At 43.2% G+C, this 21,394-nt stretch overlaps 3 protein-coding genes and 1 long non-coding RNA gene across 9 annotated transcripts; 2 read left to right on the top strand and 2 right to left on the bottom strand.

The window, feature by feature from the left end:
- The first annotated feature begins 523 nt into the window (after positions 1–523).
- On the top strand, positions 524–2,058 carry LOC135637635 (salt tolerance receptor-like cytoplasmic kinase 1). Its single transcript, XM_065150295.1, has 2 exons — positions 524–1,032; positions 1,137–2,058. Exons 1-2 carry the CDS (start codon positions 579–581, stop codon positions 1,826–1,828), a joined length of 1,146 nt encoding a protein of 381 aa, XP_065006367.1. The 5' UTR covers positions 524–578; the 3' UTR covers positions 1,829–2,058.
- Positions 2,059–2,291: 233 nt separating this feature from the next.
- On the bottom strand, positions 2,292–11,407 carry LOC135638091 (uncharacterized). Of its 2 annotated transcripts, XR_010496499.1 has the most exons (4): positions 11,270–11,319; positions 9,659–9,765; positions 3,633–4,066; positions 2,292–3,535 (listed from the first exon to the last, which is right to left on the bottom strand). It is a non-coding gene; the product is annotated as an uncharacterized LOC135638091 (long non-coding RNA). The 2 variants fall into 2 exon arrangements; XR_010496498.1 differs by lacking the exon at positions 9,659–9,765 and having other exon boundaries at positions 11,270–11,407.
- A 1,080-nt stretch (positions 11,408–12,487) lies between these two features.
- Positions 12,488–14,668, bottom strand: LOC135638146 (GATA transcription factor 6-like). 2 transcript variants are annotated; one of them, XM_065151120.1, is made up of 4 exons: positions 14,398–14,668; positions 13,858–14,210; positions 13,000–13,760; positions 12,488–12,689 (listed from the first exon to the last, which is right to left on the bottom strand). In XM_065151120.1, the coding sequence occupies exons 1-3, from the start codon at positions 14,546–14,548 to the stop codon at positions 13,005–13,007; spliced, it is 1,260 nt and encodes a 419-aa protein (XP_065007192.1). In that variant the 5' UTR covers positions 14,549–14,668; the 3' UTR covers positions 12,488–12,689; positions 13,000–13,004. The 2 variants fall into 2 exon arrangements, with proteins under 2 accessions (XP_065007192.1, XP_065007191.1); XM_065151119.1 differs by lacking the exon at positions 12,488–12,689 and having other exon boundaries at positions 12,845–13,760.
- Positions 14,669–16,312: 1,644 nt separating this feature from the next.
- Positions 16,313–20,457, top strand: LOC135637655 (protein CHAPERONE-LIKE PROTEIN OF POR1, chloroplastic-like). Of its 4 annotated transcripts, none has more exons than XM_065150336.1 (6): positions 16,313–16,471; positions 16,571–16,734; positions 16,823–16,926; positions 17,771–18,215; positions 19,662–19,808; positions 20,225–20,457. In XM_065150336.1, the coding sequence occupies exons 2-6, from the start codon at positions 16,583–16,585 to the stop codon at positions 20,316–20,318; spliced, it is 942 nt and encodes a 313-aa protein (XP_065006408.1). In that variant the 5' UTR covers positions 16,313–16,471; positions 16,571–16,582; the 3' UTR covers positions 20,319–20,457. The 4 variants fall into 4 exon arrangements, with proteins under 4 accessions (XP_065006408.1, XP_065006411.1, XP_065006409.1 ...); XM_065150339.1 differs by having other exon boundaries at positions 19,662–19,752; XM_065150337.1 differs by lacking the exon at positions 20,225–20,457 and adding an exon at positions 20,118–20,214.
- Positions 20,458–21,394: the final 937 nt, after the last annotated feature.

Here is a 21,394-nt window from a genome sequence, read left to right on the forward strand (position 1 = left end):
GACATATAATATGTACTCAGACCTTATGCTGATTCCGGAATTGACGTTCAGATTCTGAATCTATAATTTTAATTATTATATTTTGATAATTATAATCCAACCCTATAAAGATTGATTTCGGAATCAGAATCAGAATCAGAATCAGAATAGTTTAAAATAATAATAAAAATTATATATATTAATTGTGAACCAAAGGTTTATAATTTGATTTGAAACCAATATAAATCATGCTATCGATTCGATTTTAATTCCAGCTTGCTTCTTTATGATTTGATTGTGATTGTGATTGTGATTGTTTGTTTCTAACTCTACAGCAAAAGTTGATCATCACTGAAAGATAATTATTCATCACATGAAGCTTTAATTATCGTCACCACTGCCCATCACTCTATCCTTCGTACCCTTCCCTCTCTCTCTCTCTCTCTCTCTCTCTCTCTCTCTTTCATTATTCCAATGTGACCACCATATCAATTCGATTGGATGAAGTGTGTAGCTCTCTATCAATATATATACTCCCACTGCCACTCTCCTCTATTACTCCCTCTCATCGGCCTCTTCTTTTGTGCCCTCTCTTCACGATGCATCTCGCCTTGCTCATAAGCCTCGTGTTGGCCGCCGTCTTCTCGTCTATTATCTTTCTTTCCTTCGCCTGCGTTAGGATGTTCCGCAGGTGGAGGATACCGCTCTGCTACTCGTGTTGCGACTTGGACGACTTGGAGCTCGGTCGCGTCGCCGACGGACCGGAGACCGAGACGGAGCAGGAGAAGGAGAAGGAAAAGGGGACGGCCGTTTGGCGGTTCGGGTGGGCGGAGATTGAGTCGCTCACCGGGAAGTTTGCGGCCGCCGCCGTGATCGGCGAGGGCGGGTCCAGCACCGTCTACCTCGCCCGCCTCGGGGACGCCTCCCTCGGCGCACTCAAGCTCCACCGCCCCAGCGAGCGCCTCTACCGGGCCTTCCGCCAGGAGCTCGACGTTCTTCTCCGCCTCCGCCACCCCCACATCGTTCGCCTCCTCGGTTACTGCGACGACCGCGGTTCGTGCCTCTGCCCGCCGCCCATCTCATCTTCTTCTCTCTCATTCTCTCGACGCTTTCAACGTGTTTGATGATTCGTTCATGGTTTCCCTTCCCAATCGCAGAAGAAGAAGGCGTGTTGGTGTTCGAGTACGTGCCCAACGGCAGTCTCCACGAGAAGCTCCACGGCGGCGGCGGGGAGGTGCTGCCGTGGGCGCGACGGATGACGATCGCGTACCAGGTGGCGCAGGCGCTCGACTACCTACACGAGGGGTGCGACCCCCAGGTCGTGCACGGCGACGTCAAGGCCGCGAACGTGCTCCTCGACGGGCGGCTGCAGGCGAAGCTGTGCGACTTCGGGTCGGCCCGGGTGGGCTTCTCGGCGGCAGTGGCGCCGCCGCGCTCCGCCGACGCCATGGTGGTGGGCTCCCCCGGCTACGTCGATCCTTACTACCTCCGCTCCGGGATGGTCTCCAAGAAGAACGACGTGTACAGCTTCGGCGTGCTGCTGCTAGAACTGGTGACGGGCGCGGAGGCGTTCGACTCGGAGAGGGAGCGGCAGCGGCTGACGGCGGAGGTGGGCCCGGTGCTGCGGGACCCGGAGGGGCGGGCGGCGGAGGCTGTGGACGCCAGGCTGGGCAGCAAGTACGACGCCGGGGAGGCGAAGGCGGCGGCGGCGGTGGCGGCCATGTGCGTCGGAGACAACCCTGGCCTCCGCCCCTCGATGGCGGAGGTGGTCAGGATGCTGCGGGACGCGGCGTCGTCTTCCATCGCAGCCGTTGCGTCAAAATCCGACGGCAAGAGCGACATGTCGTAGAAGTCAAACAATAGAAAAGAAACGCCGTTCTGATTCGTGCCTTTCGTCGTCTCAACTTTATACAACGTCGTCTACACGTAGGAAATAGGTGGAAAAATTGTATGTATACTACGCAGTTGAAGTCAGCATATTCCCGTTTGACTTTTTTTGTCGTTTCTGTGCCTTCACTCGCCTCCTCTCTTCTCCTTGGAAATAACATGATGTGGCCTCCTCGTTGCCTCATTTCCTGTCGTTGTCGGCAATCACCACTGGTTGTAGTCAATTATGTATAAACGTCAATCTTGGATACCTATATGCTAATAAGTTCCTGTTATCGTATAATTAATTCACCATGGTGACATGATTATGGTGTACGAAGACATGATATGATTTCAGCTACGCTAAGTGATACTACGTTAAGGACATACACCATCATTCAAGAAGCTGGATTATAGGCGTACATGTAAAATATATCAGTCGATCGTATCCATAAAAGGAGGCATTATGGCTGCCATTTCTTCATCAGCTACACGAGAAATAAATGCAGGATGATGCCTGCTACGAGCTCCAATGACAAGTATTAATCTCCACCCATCAGGTGGATCTTTTTCCTCCGTTACACCTAAGAAACACGCTCATCGATCCCCTAAATGATCCATAGAGAGATCAAATAGCGGGCAGTGCTAAATAACAATAATCGCGATTGATGGGGGAGAACATCCCACGTTGGTTGCATGCTGACATCGGCTGTGGTACCTCTCAATACATTACCCTTGTGTCCATTGGCAGTAAGGGTACACTCTCGTGACTCACAAACATCTCTCACACTCGCAACAATGGCGGAGCAGGTGAAACGGGCATGATCGATTTCATGCTCCGTACCTCGGAACGACGACCTACATCTGATGCCTGTCACCAAAAATCCTAAAAGCTTGCTGGTTTTACTCCGAGAACGGACAGGAAACAAGCTACTTGGAGATTGAGAGACCCACCATTGACGACGGCTAAGCTCAAAGCACAGGAAGTCTTCCTCCTTTCCAGCTGCTCTTTCACAGCTGGAACACCGCGAAGCGTCGCTTTCCAACTTAAAACTCTCGGCGCCACCCTTGAGAAGTTATCTTCTTCATCTGTCCATGGGGAGGGAAGCTGATGCATGTGGCGTACATGCGAGCACATGGTTTTCTCTTCAGTTCCCATCCTTCAGCTTTAATAATGGTGCCACAGCAGAGGAAGCCAAGACTCGAGCAGTGTTCCACTCTTGCTCCTGCCATCTAATCACTCGGCCCACCTGTCATGTGATGTGTGGTATGACTTGCAGCTCACACGGCTCCAAAGCTCCCTGCTTTTAAAGGCTACGAAGTTGATAAATGATGAGGAGCAAAAGCCATCTGCGTAACGTGGAAGGCTTCCGTCCGTAGTGAAAGTTCATGTGGGGTTTTCAACGATAAGCCACTGTCAGGATCAAAGGCATTCACGTGCTTCTTCCCCGCTTCGCATGCCATCACGAGACTGCTTCCTGCGCTGGATTTGCTTTATCATTTGGATCCATTTGCATTTGGCATATGAAGATGGATATGGAGGATGCCATCACGAGCTTTATCACTTGGATCCATTAGGCATATGAAGATGGATGTGGAGGGGTAGCCGAAATCCGACAGCGCCATCACCGCGTCGCCTTCCACGTTGCCCAAAAGGGTGACACATGAACGAGAACTCCACTGGAAGATGCTGCAAACCAAAGAGGAACAAATAGAAACAGTAAACCCTTGACATAAGCTGTTAAGAAACACCAAATCAAGTAACAGATACAGCAAACTTCACATACAAGATTGCTATCAGTTGCCATGGTATCAAAGAGTAGGGGAAGGTAACAATGAAGTGCCGAGCCTCTTTGCCCTGTGGGACCAACTGGTAGCACACTCTTGTCACCTTTGTCTTTCTACATCAGTGCTCTTCTTTGGTGCAATAACTCTCTCTTCTTGGTTAATGCCATTGCTATTTTGCTTGGTTTCTTCCTCGCAACTGACACAGTCAGATCATGTAACTCCAAAGCACATGTTTCAACTACTTGTATCTCTTTTTAATACGGCCGCCTTCCCGCGGAACAACTGTGTCCTAATTTCCTCATCTTGCAATAGCACTAAGGACTAAAACCAGAAGAATTCATCAGTGCAAGGCCATCAATGCTGTTGAGCAACCTGAGAGTATCTAAAGACCGTCCATCTCATTTGTGCTGTCCCTTTGGTAAAGCGAGAGTTCCTAGAAGAAGAGTTTTTGATGGAAAATATTTCTTAAGAGTTTATTCTAGGTAAAAAAATCAGCTAAAAACAATCATCAATTAGTTGGCTAGAAACTCTAGGAGTTGTATGAAAAATTGAAAGAGTCTTTTGTTCTTTTTAGGTGCTAATCTTAGGACTCTATTTCTGTATCAAGTGCACCATTTTTCTTTTTCTCAGCTATAATAAATTAACTTAAAAATATTTAAATATATTAGGAGTCACATTTTGAGTGTTTAAAAGGCATACAAGTTTTTTAAGAGATTACTCATGGGAATCATTGTCTTCATTGATTATACTAAGGCTTTCAAACCCCTATAAATAATGGAGCTTGTCAATGCATGAGAGAAACACGAGGTAGACACCCTACAAACCAAACTAGCATATCACAGTGAATTACTAAGTTCTTGCCCAAGTGCCCAGGTGAGCTGAGACGAGACGAGGCCCGAGAACCCGTCTATTGGGTTGGATGGGCAACTTCACTCAGGCACGGTCCAAGCAATCACCTAGGCCCAGGTGCTGGGTGGGCCGAGCGATTGCCTGGTTCAACTTAGGCTAGGTCAAGCCTAAGTCAAACCAAGGTTTGATTGAACCAATTATCTATCGAGACTGAGTCGAACCAAACACAAGAAAACTAGTTTGTTTGAACCAGTTATCTATCGCAGAAAGCCGAAAACCACGTGCGAGAAAGAACCCTAAGAGAAACTCTCTTTCCCACTACATTTTTGCATAGTGACAGAATTCCTCCCATTGGCGAATGAATGACAATAGCATCCTTCTTCCCTGACAGTGTCTTCCTCTAACAACAATGGTAGCAAGAACGCCTTCCTCTAACGACATTGATAGCGTCTTCCTTTGATGATAGTGGCGGCGTCTTCCTCCGACAACAACGACGGTGGCTTCTTCCCGTCTCTCTCGATATATCTCTCTCTTTCTCCTCCTCCCTTGATCACTTGTACTAAAACTAATAACATAAATACACACAAGATCTAATTGCATCATGTCACCCAACATAATTAGAGCATTTCTTTTGCAAATGATGTGTTTGTCCAATACAAAACAAAACATTCAAAGCGCTTCACACAAGGAAAAGGAAACCCTTTACTCATTATTCATCCATTGAAAATACAAAATTATATAAAGCACCATATGCAACAAGAACATCTCTTTTGTGCATAATGCATCAGTTATACCCAATGTCACTAGCGCATCCTCATTATAAGTGATATGTCCATTTAAAGTAGAAAAGCATCCGACATGCCCAACATGACTAAATCCATTTAAAGTAGATACAACCCTCTTTATGGAACTCAGGCTATTCGGGCTATCTTGAGAAACTCGAAAAAAATAGCTCCATTAACTTCGAGGGTGCCTCCTCGCAAAGGGGGTCATAGTGACTAAGCCTAAGTAACTATTTATCCAAAACACAGGTCTCCTCAAAGTCATAAGACCACATGTACGGGGGCTAGCAGTTGTCCAATCTTAAAAGGTCAAGGAAGTTGGTGACTTGATGACAAGAGAGTTCGCTACTAAAGCCCCGATGAATGATGCTCTTCTTGTATATTCTTGATAAACTAATATTTATATATAGATGTAGGAGAATTTGTTTAGGAAATAATACTCCTTTAACGTCTATTTATCTGCGATGACTTTTCAACATGATAACAAAGAGACAGAAGGCTAATCTTTGAAAAATTTCTCTCTAATAAAGAACATGGTGTCTCGTCCATCATTTGCTCGATTACTCCGTATGGAACAACAAGATGAGCAGAGAAAGTGATGCTTGCCAAGTAAACTCATGGGGTCGGTGTAATATACAGATCATCACCACAAGCCTTCATTCCAATCCATGTCTTAGTCTACTCTGTTTCTTCTCCACCATGGAGTGAGCTGCTCAATTCAGCAACTCAGCTGTCCAAGTCTTTGTTTTCAGAATGGTGAAGAAACAAGTCTGATACTGTACAAGTTTTTAGGTGCTAAACTACAAACATAAATGAGATGGGAATTAATGGCGTGAAATGATATCTTTTGACTATGTTTTTGATGAGATGGGATTTGGTAAATGTGAAAATTTTCTGACCCAATCACTTGATCTTTCTCTCATATTGTATATGAAACTAGATATTATACATTAAAGAATACAAGGTGTATACAGACATATCTTATTTTCCAAGAATTGCCATGATATGGAAGCTAGAGAGAATATAATTTTTTTTTTTAAAAAGTAAAAAGAATAGGGTGGTAAAAATTTCTCAGAAGTAACATCCCTAGTCCTAACCATGAATCATTCAACTCATTCAATCACTAATTCTCAAACTAGTTTCTCTTCAATCCAATATTGCTACTATCATAATAGAAGCCATATGGCCTTTCATTGTCTTCAATGTACAATTACTTTAAAACAAGAACTAGAGAATCAAATCGAGGAAGTAGATCAAGTAGTTAAGCCCGAACCATACTCCGGTGATGAAAATGAATTAGAAATTGAAGAAGCCCATGTTAATGTTATCCGCATCATTCTCTCTACTGCTAGTGATTCCAATGAAAAAAATAGCACAAGTAGCTTCCATATTTTTATCCAAAGCGGGGAGAGAACTTACAAGTTTGTTATACATGGGGGTAGCACTATGAACGTAGTCTCAAAATATACTATCAAAAGACTAAACCTTAAGGTAGAGTCATATTGGACATCATTTAAAATAGCCTAAGCTGGCAAAATCACTTTACGCATGATTGAGAAATGCTTGTTACCAATCAAAATGGGTGATTACAAAGATGAGATTTACTATGATGTTCTACTAAATAAATGTTGCCCAGATTCTTCTAGGTCGACCTTGGTTGTATGACTTTGATGTTACCAATCATGAGAGAGAAAACATTTGTCTTTCGGTACAAAGATAAAAACATTATCATGCAACCAACGAAACCATTGAAAAATGACAAATCAAGAACTCTCAAATCCCTTCCACAAGCCCTAACCACTAAGGATCTCCACTTATAGAGATCCCAAGTCTTTTAAAGTAGAGAGTTTAAATGACAAGTTTTATGTGGCCACCATTGCTACAAAAATTTCTAGTCCTTACACTACATTTGACCTAACTCATGAAGTTAAATGTTTGTTAAATGAATTTTTTGATGTCATATATTTGGAATTACCTCCTAAACTGCCACCCTTATAGAAAATCCAATCTACTATTGATGTTGTCCTAGAATTAGCTCACTCCTTCACTTAACATATCATAATAAGATTCAACATCAAATTGCTTTGAGCAATTCAAATTACAAACTTGTTGTCGATGCATATTATAAGAGTCAAGAGTTTCAAGTTGGTGATTATGTCTTGGTTCACATTCACCCGAAAAGATTCCCCAAAAATTCACTTAAGAAGTTGTATGCCTGAGCCATTGATCCTTTCCCCATTATTTAAAAACTGAGATCTAATGCATATATGCTTGATTTGCCTTCTGACTTAAATATTAGTCCATTTCTCAATGTGGAGGATTGAATTCCATATCATGATAATTTTGAGCCTCCTTCTCTATCTACCAGTGTTCTTGTAAGCAACATTTTTTATTTCGCACCGTGCAACCCGATACGGGTGAGATGTACCGATCCGCCAGCCTATCGGCATGTGTACCGCTCGCTACCGATACGATTCTTCTTCCTAGATCTCGGAGTCAGGGTGCAGAACCCATCATTTCGATCATAAGAGAGGAGCAGGAGTAGGAGAGAGAGAGAGAGAGAGAGAGAGAGAGAGAGAGAGAGGAGAAAACAAGGGGGAGGGGTGGGATTGTGTGTCTTGAGGCTGGATAAGTGCGTGGGAGGGCAGCGGAGCTCGTTGGGAGGGATGCGGTGGCGACAAAGGAGGGCGACTAAGCGATGGGCTTCGACGCGAAAGGTGATGGGAGGATCGGGAGAGAGAGAGAGGGGTGGGGGGAAGGAGAAAGCGAGGGGGAGGGATGGGTTGTGCATCTCGAGGCCGGATAGGTGCGTAGGAGGGCAACGGAGCTCATTGGGAGGGAGATGGCGGCAACGAAGGAGGGCGACTAAGCGTTGGGCATTGATGCGGAAGGTGATGGGAGGAGCGAGAGAGAGAGAGAGAGAGAGAGAGAGAGGAAAGGAGAAAGTGATGGAGAGGGATGGGGTTGTGCGTCTCGAGGCCGAACATGTGCGTGGGAGGGTGACGGAGTTCGCTGGGAGGGACGCGACGACGACGAAGGAGGGCAACCAAGCGGCAGACATCAACATGGAAGGTGATGGATGGAGAGGATCGACGAGGCCCAAGGGTTGGATGGGGCCGATCCCATGTCTTATACCACCTTGTGGGTCACGGGTCCTAACCGATTGCGTCAAGTCAACTAACCCGCATCTGATGGTCGCTATGGTTGAACCAACCCGCATCCGCTCACTAGAATCTTAGCATATCGCTCGGTACGCCTCGGCATACCACTTGGTACTCTGGTACCGTACTGTACCGTACCGAGCAAGGCTCGATACGTTAATATGGTACGAGATTAAAAACCTTTCTTGCAAGTGATAATCCTCCCAAAGTACCGACTCTCCCATGACACAAGGATAACATAGAGGTTATTCTTGATGACCACCTAGTTATGTCTGCTACTATCATCACACAACACTTTTGTCAAGTGACATGATTGTCCAGCTTCTTATGCTACTTGAATTACTTTGAAAGAACTTCGTGACTTTGTGCCAAACTTATTGGACCAGTATCTTGCAAGATCACTCGTCGGGATCGAGTTCTTTTCTACATGGAGAGAATGATGGAGAACCATATACCTTTATAAAGGATTTCATAACAGTTTATTCTACAGAAAGAAATCAACTAAAAAATTATTAATTAGTTGGCCTATAAACTCTAAGAGTTGTGTGAAAAATTAAAGAGTTTTTTGCTCTTTCTATGTGCTAACCTTGGAACTCTACATCTGTACTAAGTGCACTCTTTTTCTTCTCAGCTGTAATAAATTATCTTAAAGCTATTTAGGTCTCATCGAAATCACATTTTGAGTATCTAAGAGATATAAGTTACCTAAGAGGTTACTCTTGGGAATCATTGCTTACATTGATTGTACTAATACTCCTAAACCCCTACTGGAGCTTGTCAATGAATAAGACACTTCAGATTTGAATGGAAAAAAAATTATATCCTCTCTCTTCTAACTTCTTTCATTCCTCTCTAATCTCTAATCTCACTCCTCTCTTACTCTCTCTCTCTCTCTCTACGTCTCTCTTTCTGTTCTAAATCAACTTACTATGGTGGAAGGAGATTTCCTACTTTCGACATCTTAAACTAATCTCACTCCTCTCTCTCTCTCTCTCTCTCTCTCTCTCTCTCTCTCTACTTCTCTCTTTCTGTTCTAAATCAACTTGCTATGGTGGAAGGAGATTTCCTACTTCAGGTATCTTATGCTTGATGCATTAAATTCGTTCATGAATTTTATAAATGAGCCTGTGCCAGATGTTCAGGTGAAAGATAACTGGTTGAGATGTTCACAAGATGCAGCACATACTAAAGCAGAAGTTAGGATTGATAGAATCAGGACAGTTTAGAGCTTACTGCAATAACCAAGCAAGTTCATGCTGCTGTCCAAGTATACAACGATCCACTTGTTATCTCAATCAGAAACAGGTAACCGAAGCTCATTGATCAAGTCTTTATGACATCTGCAAGATCCTTAGGCTTAAGTTCTTTCAAGTTCGCTAGGATTTCTCAAAATATAGCAGTAGAAAAAGCATCCACTGTCCATCATGTAATTGATTCATATTAGTCCAACTGCTATTTGAATAAAATCTGTTCTTCAGAATTGCAAACATAAGCAAATATGACAATTAAAGTATCATCAGAACCATAGGTCTGCTTTTTTTTTATGAGGCGTATATGGCACTTGCCTTAGGCATATGCCTTCTCAAAGTCATTGAGGCTTAGTTTAGGTGAGGCAGAAGATTACAGCCTCAGTGGGCCTTGCACCTTAGGCATGTTCATCAGCATTGCCAATGGACTGAAAATCTCTATTTATGTTACCAGGGACCAACAAGCTTGATAGAGCAAAAATTTCAAGAAGCATTAATTTGAGCATTCCTTCAAGTCTAAATAAAATTTGAAATTCTCTAGTTGATAATAGCCTCCATCAACGTTGCTCCTACACCAATACCTTATATTTTTCAGACATTTGGCTGCCTTGCTTAGATTCTATGCCCAAGTAAAGCACCCGAAATAGTAACCTCATGTTATCTACTGCTAGAACAATGTCGACACTCGAAACTTGTTGATATTAGGCCATCTTTTCAAAATTTGCAAGCAATTCAAACCTAGGAGACCAAGATATATAAATTTATAAAGTGACAGTTCCAACAACTTTGGTGGATTTGCAAGTTTGGGCTAAATCCAGTTTTTAATGGTTTTGGCAATTTGAACTGGGACTGATAACTTTTAATTAAAAGATGCCACTAAATAATAAAAAATTTTAGTGGCAAAAAATAATCAGGATATATTTTGGTGCTCCCAGTGGTTTTTATTGTTTAAATCAATCTGTACCAGTGATTCCCAATGGTTTTAACAAAAAATGTTCATCCTGGATATAACTGAAACTTAGATGATATCTGATTCTGGGACCTGATCCAAATGATCAATCTGTATTGGCAAGGACTGATACAAAAACCTCAATATATACCATTTGAAACTTAGAAGCCAATGGAAGACAAGTCCACTACATGAGCATATGGAGATCCTGGAGCACTCATATCATTTATCCTCCCTAATTACGACATCAATTGCAAGGCCACAACCTAATTAAATTAAATTGAGTTGGATGAAAGCCCTGACCATGCTAACACCTGAAACCCCCAAACTCACAAACTCCACCTGGTCTCATATTAGCCAACACTCAAAAATCCGATTTTGAGGACCGGGGTGTGTTAAGGATGGTCCGTTGATCATCCATAACCAAAATGTGATCTAGTCTATCACCGAGAGAAGCGCCTAATGATCACACGGAGCAATGAATCCCCAGAAATACCCCATATTTCTAATCAATTTCCTCGCAATGAAATCTCGGATACCTTGATCAATCTATCCACGACTGCCGATCCACATTTCCACCGTAAGGAACAGATCCGCTGAAAAGGTAAGACTCAAAGGCTTCCAAATTGAGGGCGAGAGTTTTCGTACCTGAGAAAGACGCAGCCGATTGGAAAGAAGCAGGAGAAGAGGATGGGGGTCGGCATCGAACCCTCACGATCAATCTCCACTACCCCACAAAACTCCTTTATGATCTGTGGAATTCGCAATCCGACGGCCCATAATTATTCTCTTGTTTGATAATGCTACTCCGTGGATCGGCTATTTAGCACAAACATAGAGAAGCCTAATATACCCAATAATTCAACAACACGTGGAATATTGGTATTAACGTCTGCCTTATGAAGCATTTCCATTGATGTATTATTGACCTTTTTCGTCAACCGATGCATTATTTCCACTACAGAAGTTTGTTTAGGATAAGAAATACTAACAAAATTGTATTAGTTTATGATATAACAATGTAGAATACATCCAATTAATTGAATCCAGTGTGACAACATCATTTGGTTCACTTTAGTTTGCTGCTCTTTCCACTTCCTTCTGTTCTTCCCTCCCCTCGAACTTAATATCTTTTTTTTTTTTTTCTCTCTTTGGTGAATGCATCATTGTAGCTTTATCAACAGTGTTTTGTGACTCCTTAATGCCAACATAATAAGTTGAGGAAAGTGTTATTTAGATTTAAGTGTCCTGAGTGGACGACTTGCTTTGGACGATGGTGCATGCAATCATTGCAAGAGTCCACAGCCTCTCAATCTCTTGTGAGAGGAATATTGGCATTGCAGCAATGACTCGTACAGGGACGAGCAGAATACAGACAAAGGCAGTAAATGATACATCCTATTGGAGGATGAGGTTGCATATGTTCTTGATGTTTGCCGGTAAAGCATTCAATCGAAGTCTGTCACACTAAACTTAGATTTGGAGGAGCAAATACGAAAATAGTAATTATATCAAAAGAAAAGGAAAAGAAATTAATGGGAAACCAATACAAAGAAAAGGTGAACACCATCACCCACGCCGTACGCCATCTTTCGGCACATCAGCCTTTGTGTGACTCATAGCACACCTCCCTATGATCATTGCAGCTAGTAGAGCTGCAAGTTACTGAAGAGGAGAACACAGATATATATATATATAGAACAAGCTGTAGCAAATGCGACGTCTAGGCTGTGCTACATCTCCATCATCAAAAGCAGTCGACAGGGAAGGGCCAAAAGAGCTCTTGGATCAGTGTGTTTTAGACGAATCATCCATCACCTGGTAAGCAGCAGGCAGTCTCGCTGTCCATTCGAAGCTTTTCAGGTAGAAGATGGTGGTAAGACCCCCCCACCTGCTGCTGCACATTGCTCGCCATCCAGGAATCATCATCACACCATGAGCTTTCCTCCGAGCTGCAGGTCATGCATCATCCTCTTCTGCTACACTCTGGTGGAGAAGCTGGGAATAGTTGAAGCACGCAAACAAATGTAATCCGGTGGAGAAGCTAGACGATGGAATCTGCGTCGGTCTGCAGTAAGGAGGTAATTTTAGAGTTACCGTGCTATCACATGCAAAATGAGTTGTGATATCATCTTTACTGCTCATGAGGTGACTCTTTTATGGTGGATTAATGAGCTCCAAATGAATTTTAACGTAGAAATTTTAGTTAATAGTTTCACCGTGTATAGCCCAATAAAAGGAAGAAAGATGCTAATAGTAAATCCAAAGCTACAGAAGCTAAAGAAACATACAACCCAAAGCAGCTAAACCGCTACCAATAAACAAGCCGTTACAGACAAACTATTACGGAAGTAGGAGTCCGACATATAGACTCGAACCGGAATCAGAAGGAAACCACGGGGGGCGCGGCCGCGGTGATGGGGTCCTCTTCCTTCTTCCGGCGCATCTCGAGGACCTTGCGGTGGCTGTTGGAGTGCATGTGGCTGACGAAAGTGGGGCTGCAAGCTGGTCGATACTCCGGGAGGAGGCGGCCGGACTTGAACCGGACGCCGCAGGCGTTGCACAGGGTCTTGGAGCCGAGGGGGCCGGCCCGCCACTGCGGCGTCTTCTGGGCACCGCAGTGGCTGCACCGCCGCTCGCCGATGGCGGCGGGTGCGGCGGACGGCGGGACCTTGGGCTTTCGGCCGCGCTTCTTCGGTGTCTGCTTCATGCGCGGCGGCGGGTGGTGGCCGTAAATGAGGAAGCTTTGGTCGAAGCCGCCAGCGGGCTGGTCGTGTATGAGGAGAGGGGAGGAGGATGAGGTAGAAGAGCAAGAGGCGGCGGAGGTGGTGGTACTGTTGTCGGCGGAGGAGAACGAGGAGGTGTCGGCGAAGGGGACAGGGCCGGATTTTGACCAGGCGGCGGTGGCGCTGCGCGAGCGCTTGCTCCGCTTGGCCTTCACTATGCCCATGGCTTCCGTAGAGAGGGCGCAGACGCTGGGGCCCAGAAGGAAGGGCCGTTGACATTGCGGTGCGGCGGTGCGGGGGTGCCGGTTCTCATGCCGGGCGAGGGGTGCAACCCCAGAGCACGGCGGGGGGAACTCCGTGATGGAGTCGTCTATGATGTAAGAAACCCATTCCAGCTCTTCAGCGTCATGCGCCTGCAGACGGCAAAACAGCAGCACTCAGAATGCATCAACAATCTGTCCCTCAATATAAAAATCCCAACTTTGAACCCTTCCGAAGGAGAAGACTCACTGGAAAGATATCTGAAAGAGGCGGCGGCGGCGGTAGCTCGAAGGAGAGAGCCGAAGAGGAGGAAGGAGGGGACGAATACGAGCTGCAGCGCTCAGGCTCCGTGTGCTGAGCTCCGGCTTCCGTTTCGAATTTCCCGCCCACTTCGGCTTCATCCGCTTTCATCTCGTCTTCCGCGAACTCTCCAAGGTTGAGGAGGTCGTCGACCGCGAAACCCTCGCCCAAATAGTTCCCCCGCTCGACAACCCAACATGCCTCTTCGCTCAAAACCCCTTGGTCCTGCAGCAGCTGCTGCGCTGCGTACATATTCTCCATCCTTAAACTAGGCTTCAGAGCTTCCATGTCGGTTCCCTCCTCTACCTGCAACCCACCAAACTTTCCTAAAACCTCCATTCTTAAACGCCGAAAAGAAGAATAAAACACGAGAGGTTCGGACTCTAGGATGAAATTTAGCAGAGATGGAAAATAAAAGAAGAAAGATTCCATCTTTACCATCAATTCCAGCAAAGATGAGATTTTTATCATGTTTCCTCCGGTTTCAACCTACCTGAGAGGAGTGGGAGCAAGCGGAGGGCGGGACAGGCGCGGGCCGGGGAGCGCGAAGGGGCAGCGTATCGAAGGAACAAGGGCCGAAGAAGAGAGACGAGGCCGCCTCGAAGCTGGATGAACAAGGGATGAGCGTTCGGCGGTGCATTGAATGGCTGCCACAAGTCCGTGGGCGGAACCAGTGCCCTGTTCCTCCTCGTCCCCGTTTACCCTTTCTACTACTACTTTTCTCTCAGTTCAATGGCCAACTCAAAATTCCAGGACGCGCTTGCTTCTTTATGTTTCACCCGCTCTTGCCTCAGAAACTACTGCTAATTCTAATGTTCCTATTGGAATCCAGTGACGAGCGGTGAGACTTGATTCAAATGTGAACTGTAGTTCATCAAGATTAGCGTTCGATGTTCAATTCTACCCATCCTTCTGCATCTAAACCACGGGAGTGCCACTGCCATTGGTGGATTGGTGTCATCTCCGAACCGTGTATATTATTATCCGGACAAAATAGGAGAGAGAAGGAATCAAATGCGGAAGCGAAGAAGAAGGCCAGCGTTGCGCCCCGAGGCTGTCTTCATCCTTTCGAGCGTCTGCTGCGGTGATGGGACTCCATTCGTACTCCTGCAGCTCTTCATTACCCCTACCTTGTTCTTTTCCACCCCCCCCCCCATCCAGTAATTTTGTTCCAATTTCGAGGGCATCGTAGTAAGGACATCTCGTTTCTCCTTTTTGAAACTTCTATACATGATTTTTCTTTTCTTTTCTTTTTTGAATAAATCTCCTTCGATGACGCGTTTTGCTGGCGCGACGGCTGGCACTTTACTCGTCATATCGTTTTGACTCGACTTTCCTCCAGTAATTTTACTCCATTGCCACTTCGCTTCGACGGAATTCCTCGTGGACGAGGGTCCTTTAGACGGGGCAGGCAGGTCATTTTGGATAAGAATGAGAATAACTTTGAACCGGGCGGCTTATGCCGAGTCAAACAAAGTGTCACGTGGTGGGCGGTCCGAGTCGATTTCGGAACCGGCGGCTCCATTTGGTCCACCCACGCCAGCGTCGACCCTCTCGAAGGACCGCCAGGTGTTCGAAATTTAAACGTCATCAGCAGCAGGCTCACGTGTAGACACGTGCAGCGCCAGAAGATAATATTATCTTATTTTATTAATTTAGCTAATAAATATGTTAATAAATTCTCGTAAAATCTTGAGTTTAAATTTCATCATTATCATTTATCTCTTATCTAAAAAACAAACCACGTTTTGAAGTTCATCCTGCAAAATGGGCTTATAGTTTATCACCAATCTTGATGCGCCAAGCATCATCAGCGTCGCATCCTACGTCCGGTGACGTCGTGACTCGAGACGTAGACTCCACGCAACAGCCAGACACGTGTCTAGTCCGTTTAGTTACCCCGAGCTCGGGCCGAGCGCGCGTCACGCGACCGTTGCCCGGGCAGGTGGACCAGACGCCGCCCAAATTAGTGGCAAAGTGGCCCAATTCACGTGAGGGGCGGTGGATATTAAAATTGAACCAAACCCTAAACAAATATTGGAAAAAGGATTCAGAGACCAAATCTCACATGCACCTCTTCCCAACCCCTTTTCACATGTTCCCTCGTGTCAAGCTTTTCGCAATCGATTAAAATAGTAGCATATATTTAAGAGAAGGATATATTTGATGATTCACATATATATATATATATATATATATATATATATATATATATATATATATATATATATATATATATGTTAATTTTGAAATAGTTAGGAAAAAAAATCCTCGTAATATATAATATGTACAACGCCTAAATATAATCCGAAGGTTTGTGGACATGGAGCCTCTGCGCGGATCCAGATACCCGGAGCCGGGATCCGAAATATAACGGGTTTCGGATTCGGATCCGTTGGATGGTCGTTCAAATCCCACTCCGGGTCCAGTATCAAAATTATCCTCAGGCGCCGGCCTAGGGATTCCTCGCAACGCGCTCGGCGTCTTACCTTGCGCATCGCCGCCTCCCCTGGTCCTTCGGCATCAGCGCCAGGCCGTCAACTTCAGAAGCAGCCTCCCCTAGGTGCTTACTCTCCCTCCTCCAGCGCCGCTTTCGCCGTCGATGCCAAAGCGTATGCCTTTTGTTCGTCTTTGAAATCTCATTCTAGGACTTCTGTTACAGCAATTGGCAGATATGGTCGTGTCTTGTTTGTCTTCTAATCCGTCGAGGATTTCCTGTTGCGTGACGCCTATAAGAGCATCAAATTCCTTTTGTCGGTCAGCTTCACCATTGCCCTGCAATCTAAGATTTAAAGACAGGATTACACTTTTGTCCTCCAAGGACAGGTAATGCATGAATGATTTTCTATTTTTTGGGAGCCATTAATTTCAATTATTCGTGTAGATTTCTTAAAGATGCCATCTTTTGCGCCAGCAAGTATGGAACTTCTCTAACTGAAGTGTACATTTTGAGAAGGCCTCGCATAACCAAAAAATTGGTGCATGCATCTTTTGGTGATATGGCTGAAGATTCACCTTGTAAGATGTCTTTACCTTTCTTCCTTTGTTGCTTTACGGTTCCTTTTTGGCTTGAATTCGACATGTGGGAATATGTCATGAGTAATGCAGAAATCATTATGCTTGTCCTAAGTAGGCTTGTCTATTCTATCATGAATAGCTTGATATTTTTAATTTGTAATTCTTACTTTGTGAACATGAATTCCACATGGTGGCAGCATATTGCGAGTGACGCAGAAAACATCCAGCTTCTCATAAATGGTATCTTGTAATTGGTAGCCTTCCTGAATCATTATGACTTTATCTGCTTAATTGTGAGTAGCTTTATGTGTGCAATCTTGTAATTGTTACTGTGTTGAAACAGTGTTAGATAACTGCTCTAACGCATTATCTGCTGTAGGATGATTTAACCAGCTGTGATTGTTCCATTTTATGCAAGTGTTGCCTAGTTTCCAATATGACTATATTGGACAATGTGGATATTTCATCTTTTTAAACACTACTATCAATCCTCTGTTCAATATGTAGTAGCTCGATTTTATTGAAGTAGTTAGGTTGCCTAGTTTCCAACGTGAACGTTATGGACAAGCCACAACAATGTGGATATTTGATTTGTTAACACCAGTATCAATCCCTTGGTCAGTATCTAGCATTGATAAAATAGGTGTGTAAAGCTTATTTTCCTTCCTAAAGCTTTCAAAGAAAGGAGACATTTATAGCTGATATGGACTGTGAGAACCTGGTGCCAGAAGTATAAATCATAGATTTGTGGTCTATTAGCTTGTGTACATCACTCATTTAATCTGTAGTTCCGGTTGAGCGGTCTTATGCTCTTTAACCAACGTCTAATTATCTCTTTCTGCAGCTGTCTTCCCTAGGATTCATGTAAAAGACCCATATAAGCGGCTGGGAATAAGCAGAGAAGCATCTGAAGAAGAAATTCAGGCTGCTAGAAACTTTTTAGTGAAAAAATATGCTGGACATAAGCCAAGTGTCGATGCAATTGAATCAGCCCATGACAGGATAATTATGCAGAGCTTATATGATAGAAGGAGTCCAAAAATAAATTTGAAGAAGAAAGTAAGGGAGGTTACACAATCACGTGTTGTCAAGGCTGTCACAAGTAGATTTGAAGCTCCATCCATGAAAATCATTTTGAAGACCGCGGCTGCATTCATTGTTCTTGGAGTACTCACTGTTCTCTTTCCAACGGAAGAAGGGCCAACACTTCAAGTGGCCATTTCGCTCATAGCATCCATATATTTCATATATGACAGGCTTAAGAGCGGCTTGCGAGCATTCTTATATGGGTCTGTTTTCAGTTTCATTATTGAACTTTTGTGGATTCTGCATAGCATGATATATAATAGTCTTAAAAATCAACTGTTTGGTGACAGTCTCTTTAGTACCTTTCTTCTATCAATAACTTGTTCATAAACTTAGATGAGAAGATCTGTTTGTTTTTATGTTAGTTGCAGGAATTATATAGTGTTTCTGCTCTTGACTTTTTAGATTTGACATAGTAGTTTTGTGACACTTCATTATGTCACTCTTCAGCATGTATCCAATAGAGATGTCTATGTGCACTATCGTTTATTTGGAAAGAAATCTCTCTTGGCACATGCATTCCTTATAGATTGTTTTGGTGGTAAATCACCAGCTGAAATACTGAATATTATGGCTTAAACCTTTTATATATATCGAGTGTGACAAATTTATGACAAGTAAATGCATTGTTAAGTTTCAGTGTTAGGTACGCTATGATCTCTTGTCCATTTATTCGAGTAACAAGCTCTTTTTTCTTTTCCACTTTCTTGGAGGGATAATGTCTTTATGCGAGTGTTTAATAGGATATATTTCTATTATAAAAGCAAATATCAACATTTGCATTCAAAATGTTTGCTTTTAATAAAAACAATTTTCATCTTGCAGAAAGTTCCTTGTTCGATGTTTTTTGTTGAAAAAGCATTTTCTTTTGTACTAAATGGATCTGTTGATTAAATTATTAATATGACTCTCCATAACATTTATTAGATGGTAAGTTAAGCATGGAGATGTGGATCGTGTAATATTTTGGACATCTGGAAAAAACTAGTGTTTTCTTGGGGAGAAATATGTAAAATCAAAGCACAAATTCTCCGTCATTATAGACACCATGGTTTGAAATATCGAGGTATTATTGGTAACCAGCTTATTATAAATAATTAATTTTCTTTTTGATGTATAAAGATGTGTTGTGCCATATGTATGTACTGGTCTGATAAGGATCTAGTATAGGTACTAGCAAAATATTTTAAACATTAAGAAGCATCCATTGTTGGTTTGTTTACTTCTTCATAGATATGTTGTGTAAATTGATTAACGTATAATAAATTAGTGATAGTTTGAAATATGCTTGTAGGCCTCTTCAAGTTGTATAGGTATAAGAGAAGTTGACCTTTGGGTTTTTGAGGTAAACCTCCTTTGAAAAATTTTTGCTCTCATAAGACATATCTTTCAGATGTGATGTTCTCCTATCTGTCCTCCCTTTTCCAAAATCTCTTTGCCATGCTGGAGGTTTAGACAAGTGTAATAATTCTATTATATGGTATATTCTCTATATATTGTTGTGTGGTGACATTTTTCTACTCAACTAGTGCTATCTGCCACATTTGTTGTAGACGTAACTTTCATGATATTGGATGTTTTGCACATTTATCCACCTACTAGTACAAAGTTTCTCTCTCCCATTAATGCTGACTGTTTTAGTCATGCAGGATTGGAGCTTTCTTTGCTTCATGGCTATTGGGCACATTCTTGATGGTCTCTGTAATGCCACCATTACTTCAGGGCCCTAGGAGTTTGGAGGTGAGCACTTCTCTGTTGAGTTACATTCTTCTCTGGGTTTCTTCGACTTATCTCAGGTAATTATGTCATTGGCATCCTTTTACTCCTAGGGAAGTGAGTAAATATACCATCATGCGGTTCTGCACATGCAGTGTGCTCATTTAATTTTGGCTGTTTTGGCTATCTATAAATGTGGTTTTTGCTCCTAGCATACTCTTAAACATGATTAGCATGTCAGCTGTTTTTGTTGTAGTTGGTCTTAGATATGTACATTTACCTCCTTGTTTCTATGAGTTATCAAAATGCGTCCTCCTTGCCTTTGCGTTACTGCCATAGGTATCCAACGACTTTGTTTCACTTTTGTTTCTCTTTCTGCATGGAAGAAGGAAATTAGAAAATGGTGTTCTCATCTTTAAGATGACCAATCTTCGTAAGTTCCTTAAAGACTGAAATATTTCGTAGTTTATCTGAGGGTTTGATTTGCTTGACTTAGGTTTGCCATAATTGAGCGACAGAAGTTTTTTTCGGGTGCAAGCTATGATGAGGTTTCGTTTGTTTTCTCATGGTGGTGTTGGTTCCTTTGCTAGTAGATGAGTTCTGAAACTTAACTTGGATTTGTTTTGTGAAACTCTTCTGTCTCTTTTGAAATGTGTTATTTAACATTTTTCCTATTCTTTTTTTGTAATTACAAGCAATTGAATGTAATGTCAGATCTTGATGGTTTCATGGTCCTTTAAAACATGGCTCTTTTAGAACACTTCAAGACAAAATCCTTGACATATTCAAAAGAACAAGAAATCAGAATATCAGATTTAAAAAACAATATGTTTTTTATTTTTGGATCCTATATTTGAATCAGAATTGGATGGATTAGATGGAGTGAGAATCTGCATTTAAAAACCGTTTCTCACACCTACTATTCGCTAGCAACGTCTTCATTATATATATATATATATATTGTTGCCCTTATTTAATATTTGTCTTTGGAAGTTGATAATGGAAAAGAATCAAAAGCGTTGACTTTTAGCGGCTGTTGTGTGGCCTGAATTCACCCGCACGCTTCTCTATTTAAATAAATTATTTGTATATTAATTAATAAAGCTAGTCGAGAATCAATGAGGGAAAGGAATTTATTCTGTTATTTCTTATCCTAATGTTCAGTGAGAAAAGAACAATACCAAGTGCGGCAGCCGATGCCTTTCTTCTTCTTTGTTCCAGAGAGCCAGGTCTAATCGCTGACCACACCGCACGTGCAGCGCAAACGTATACTACTAAGCTTGGCTTGGCGCTGACCTCACGCCTCAGTTCATGCATTGGGATTTATCTGGCGCCGACGACGGAGTCGTAGACGCGGAAAAACCAACCGTTTTGACTTCGTAGGGGTCGGCAGCTTCTCATCCCGTTGCCACCTCGACGCTTGGTGGCGAAGGAAACGAAGCCCTTCCTCTCCACCAAAACCGCACGAGGAAGTATTCCTCTGCGTCCCCCCTTCTCTCTCTCCATCTTAAATACTCGTTAGCCTCTCTCTTTGCCGAGCAGCTGCAACAACGTCGTCATTCCTCGAAGAATTGTTGAACATCTGACTATGTCCAACGTTCCCAACTCTCTACGTGATTCCTCCCTCACCCTCTTCCGCCTCGCCATCTCCAGCTCCGATCCTTGG

The sequence above is a fragment of the Musa acuminata genome, chromosome BXJ3-5, assembly GCF_036884655.1.
Source record: "Musa acuminata AAA Group cultivar baxijiao chromosome BXJ3-5, Cavendish_Baxijiao_AAA, whole genome shotgun sequence".
Classification (NCBI taxonomy): Eukaryota; Viridiplantae; Streptophyta; class Magnoliopsida; order Zingiberales; family Musaceae; genus Musa; species Musa acuminata.

What these genes read in the sequence shown, in the direction of transcription:
- LOC135637635 (XM_065150295.1), top strand. Translation starts at nt 579, where the DNA reads ATGCATCTCGCCTTGCTCATAAGCCTCGTGTTGGCCGCCGTCTTCTCG. An exon ending in CGGTTACTGCGACGACCGCG is followed by an intron (nt 1,033 to 1,136) that starts GTTCGTGCCTCT and finishes TCCCAATCGCAG; the next exon opens with AAGAAGAAGGCGTGTTGGTG.
- LOC135638146 (XM_065151120.1), bottom strand. Translation starts at nt 14,548, where the DNA reads ATGCACCGCCGAACGCTCATCCCTTGTTCATCCAGCTTCGAGGCGGCC. An exon ending in CTCCCACTCCTCTCAGGTAG is followed by an intron (nt 14,211 to 14,397) that starts GTTGAAACCGGA and finishes GGTTGCAGGTAG; the next exon opens with AGGAGGGAACCGACATGGAA. An exon ending in CTCTTTCAGATATCTTTCCA is followed by an intron (nt 13,761 to 13,857) that starts GTGAGTCTTCTC and finishes TGCCGTCTGCAG; the next exon opens with GCGCATGACGCTGAAGAGCT.
- LOC135637655 (XM_065150336.1), top strand. Translation starts at nt 16,583, where the DNA reads ATGGTCGTGTCTTGTTTGTCTTCTAATCCGTCGAGGATTTCCTGTTGC. An exon ending in TATGGCTGAAGATTCACCTT is followed by an intron (nt 16,927 to 17,770) that starts GTAAGATGTCTT and finishes CTCTTTCTGCAG; the next exon opens with CTGTCTTCCCTAGGATTCAT. An exon ending in TTGCGAGCATTCTTATATGG is followed by an intron (nt 18,216 to 19,661) that starts GTCTGTTTTCAG and finishes TTAGTCATGCAG; the next exon opens with GATTGGAGCTTTCTTTGCTT.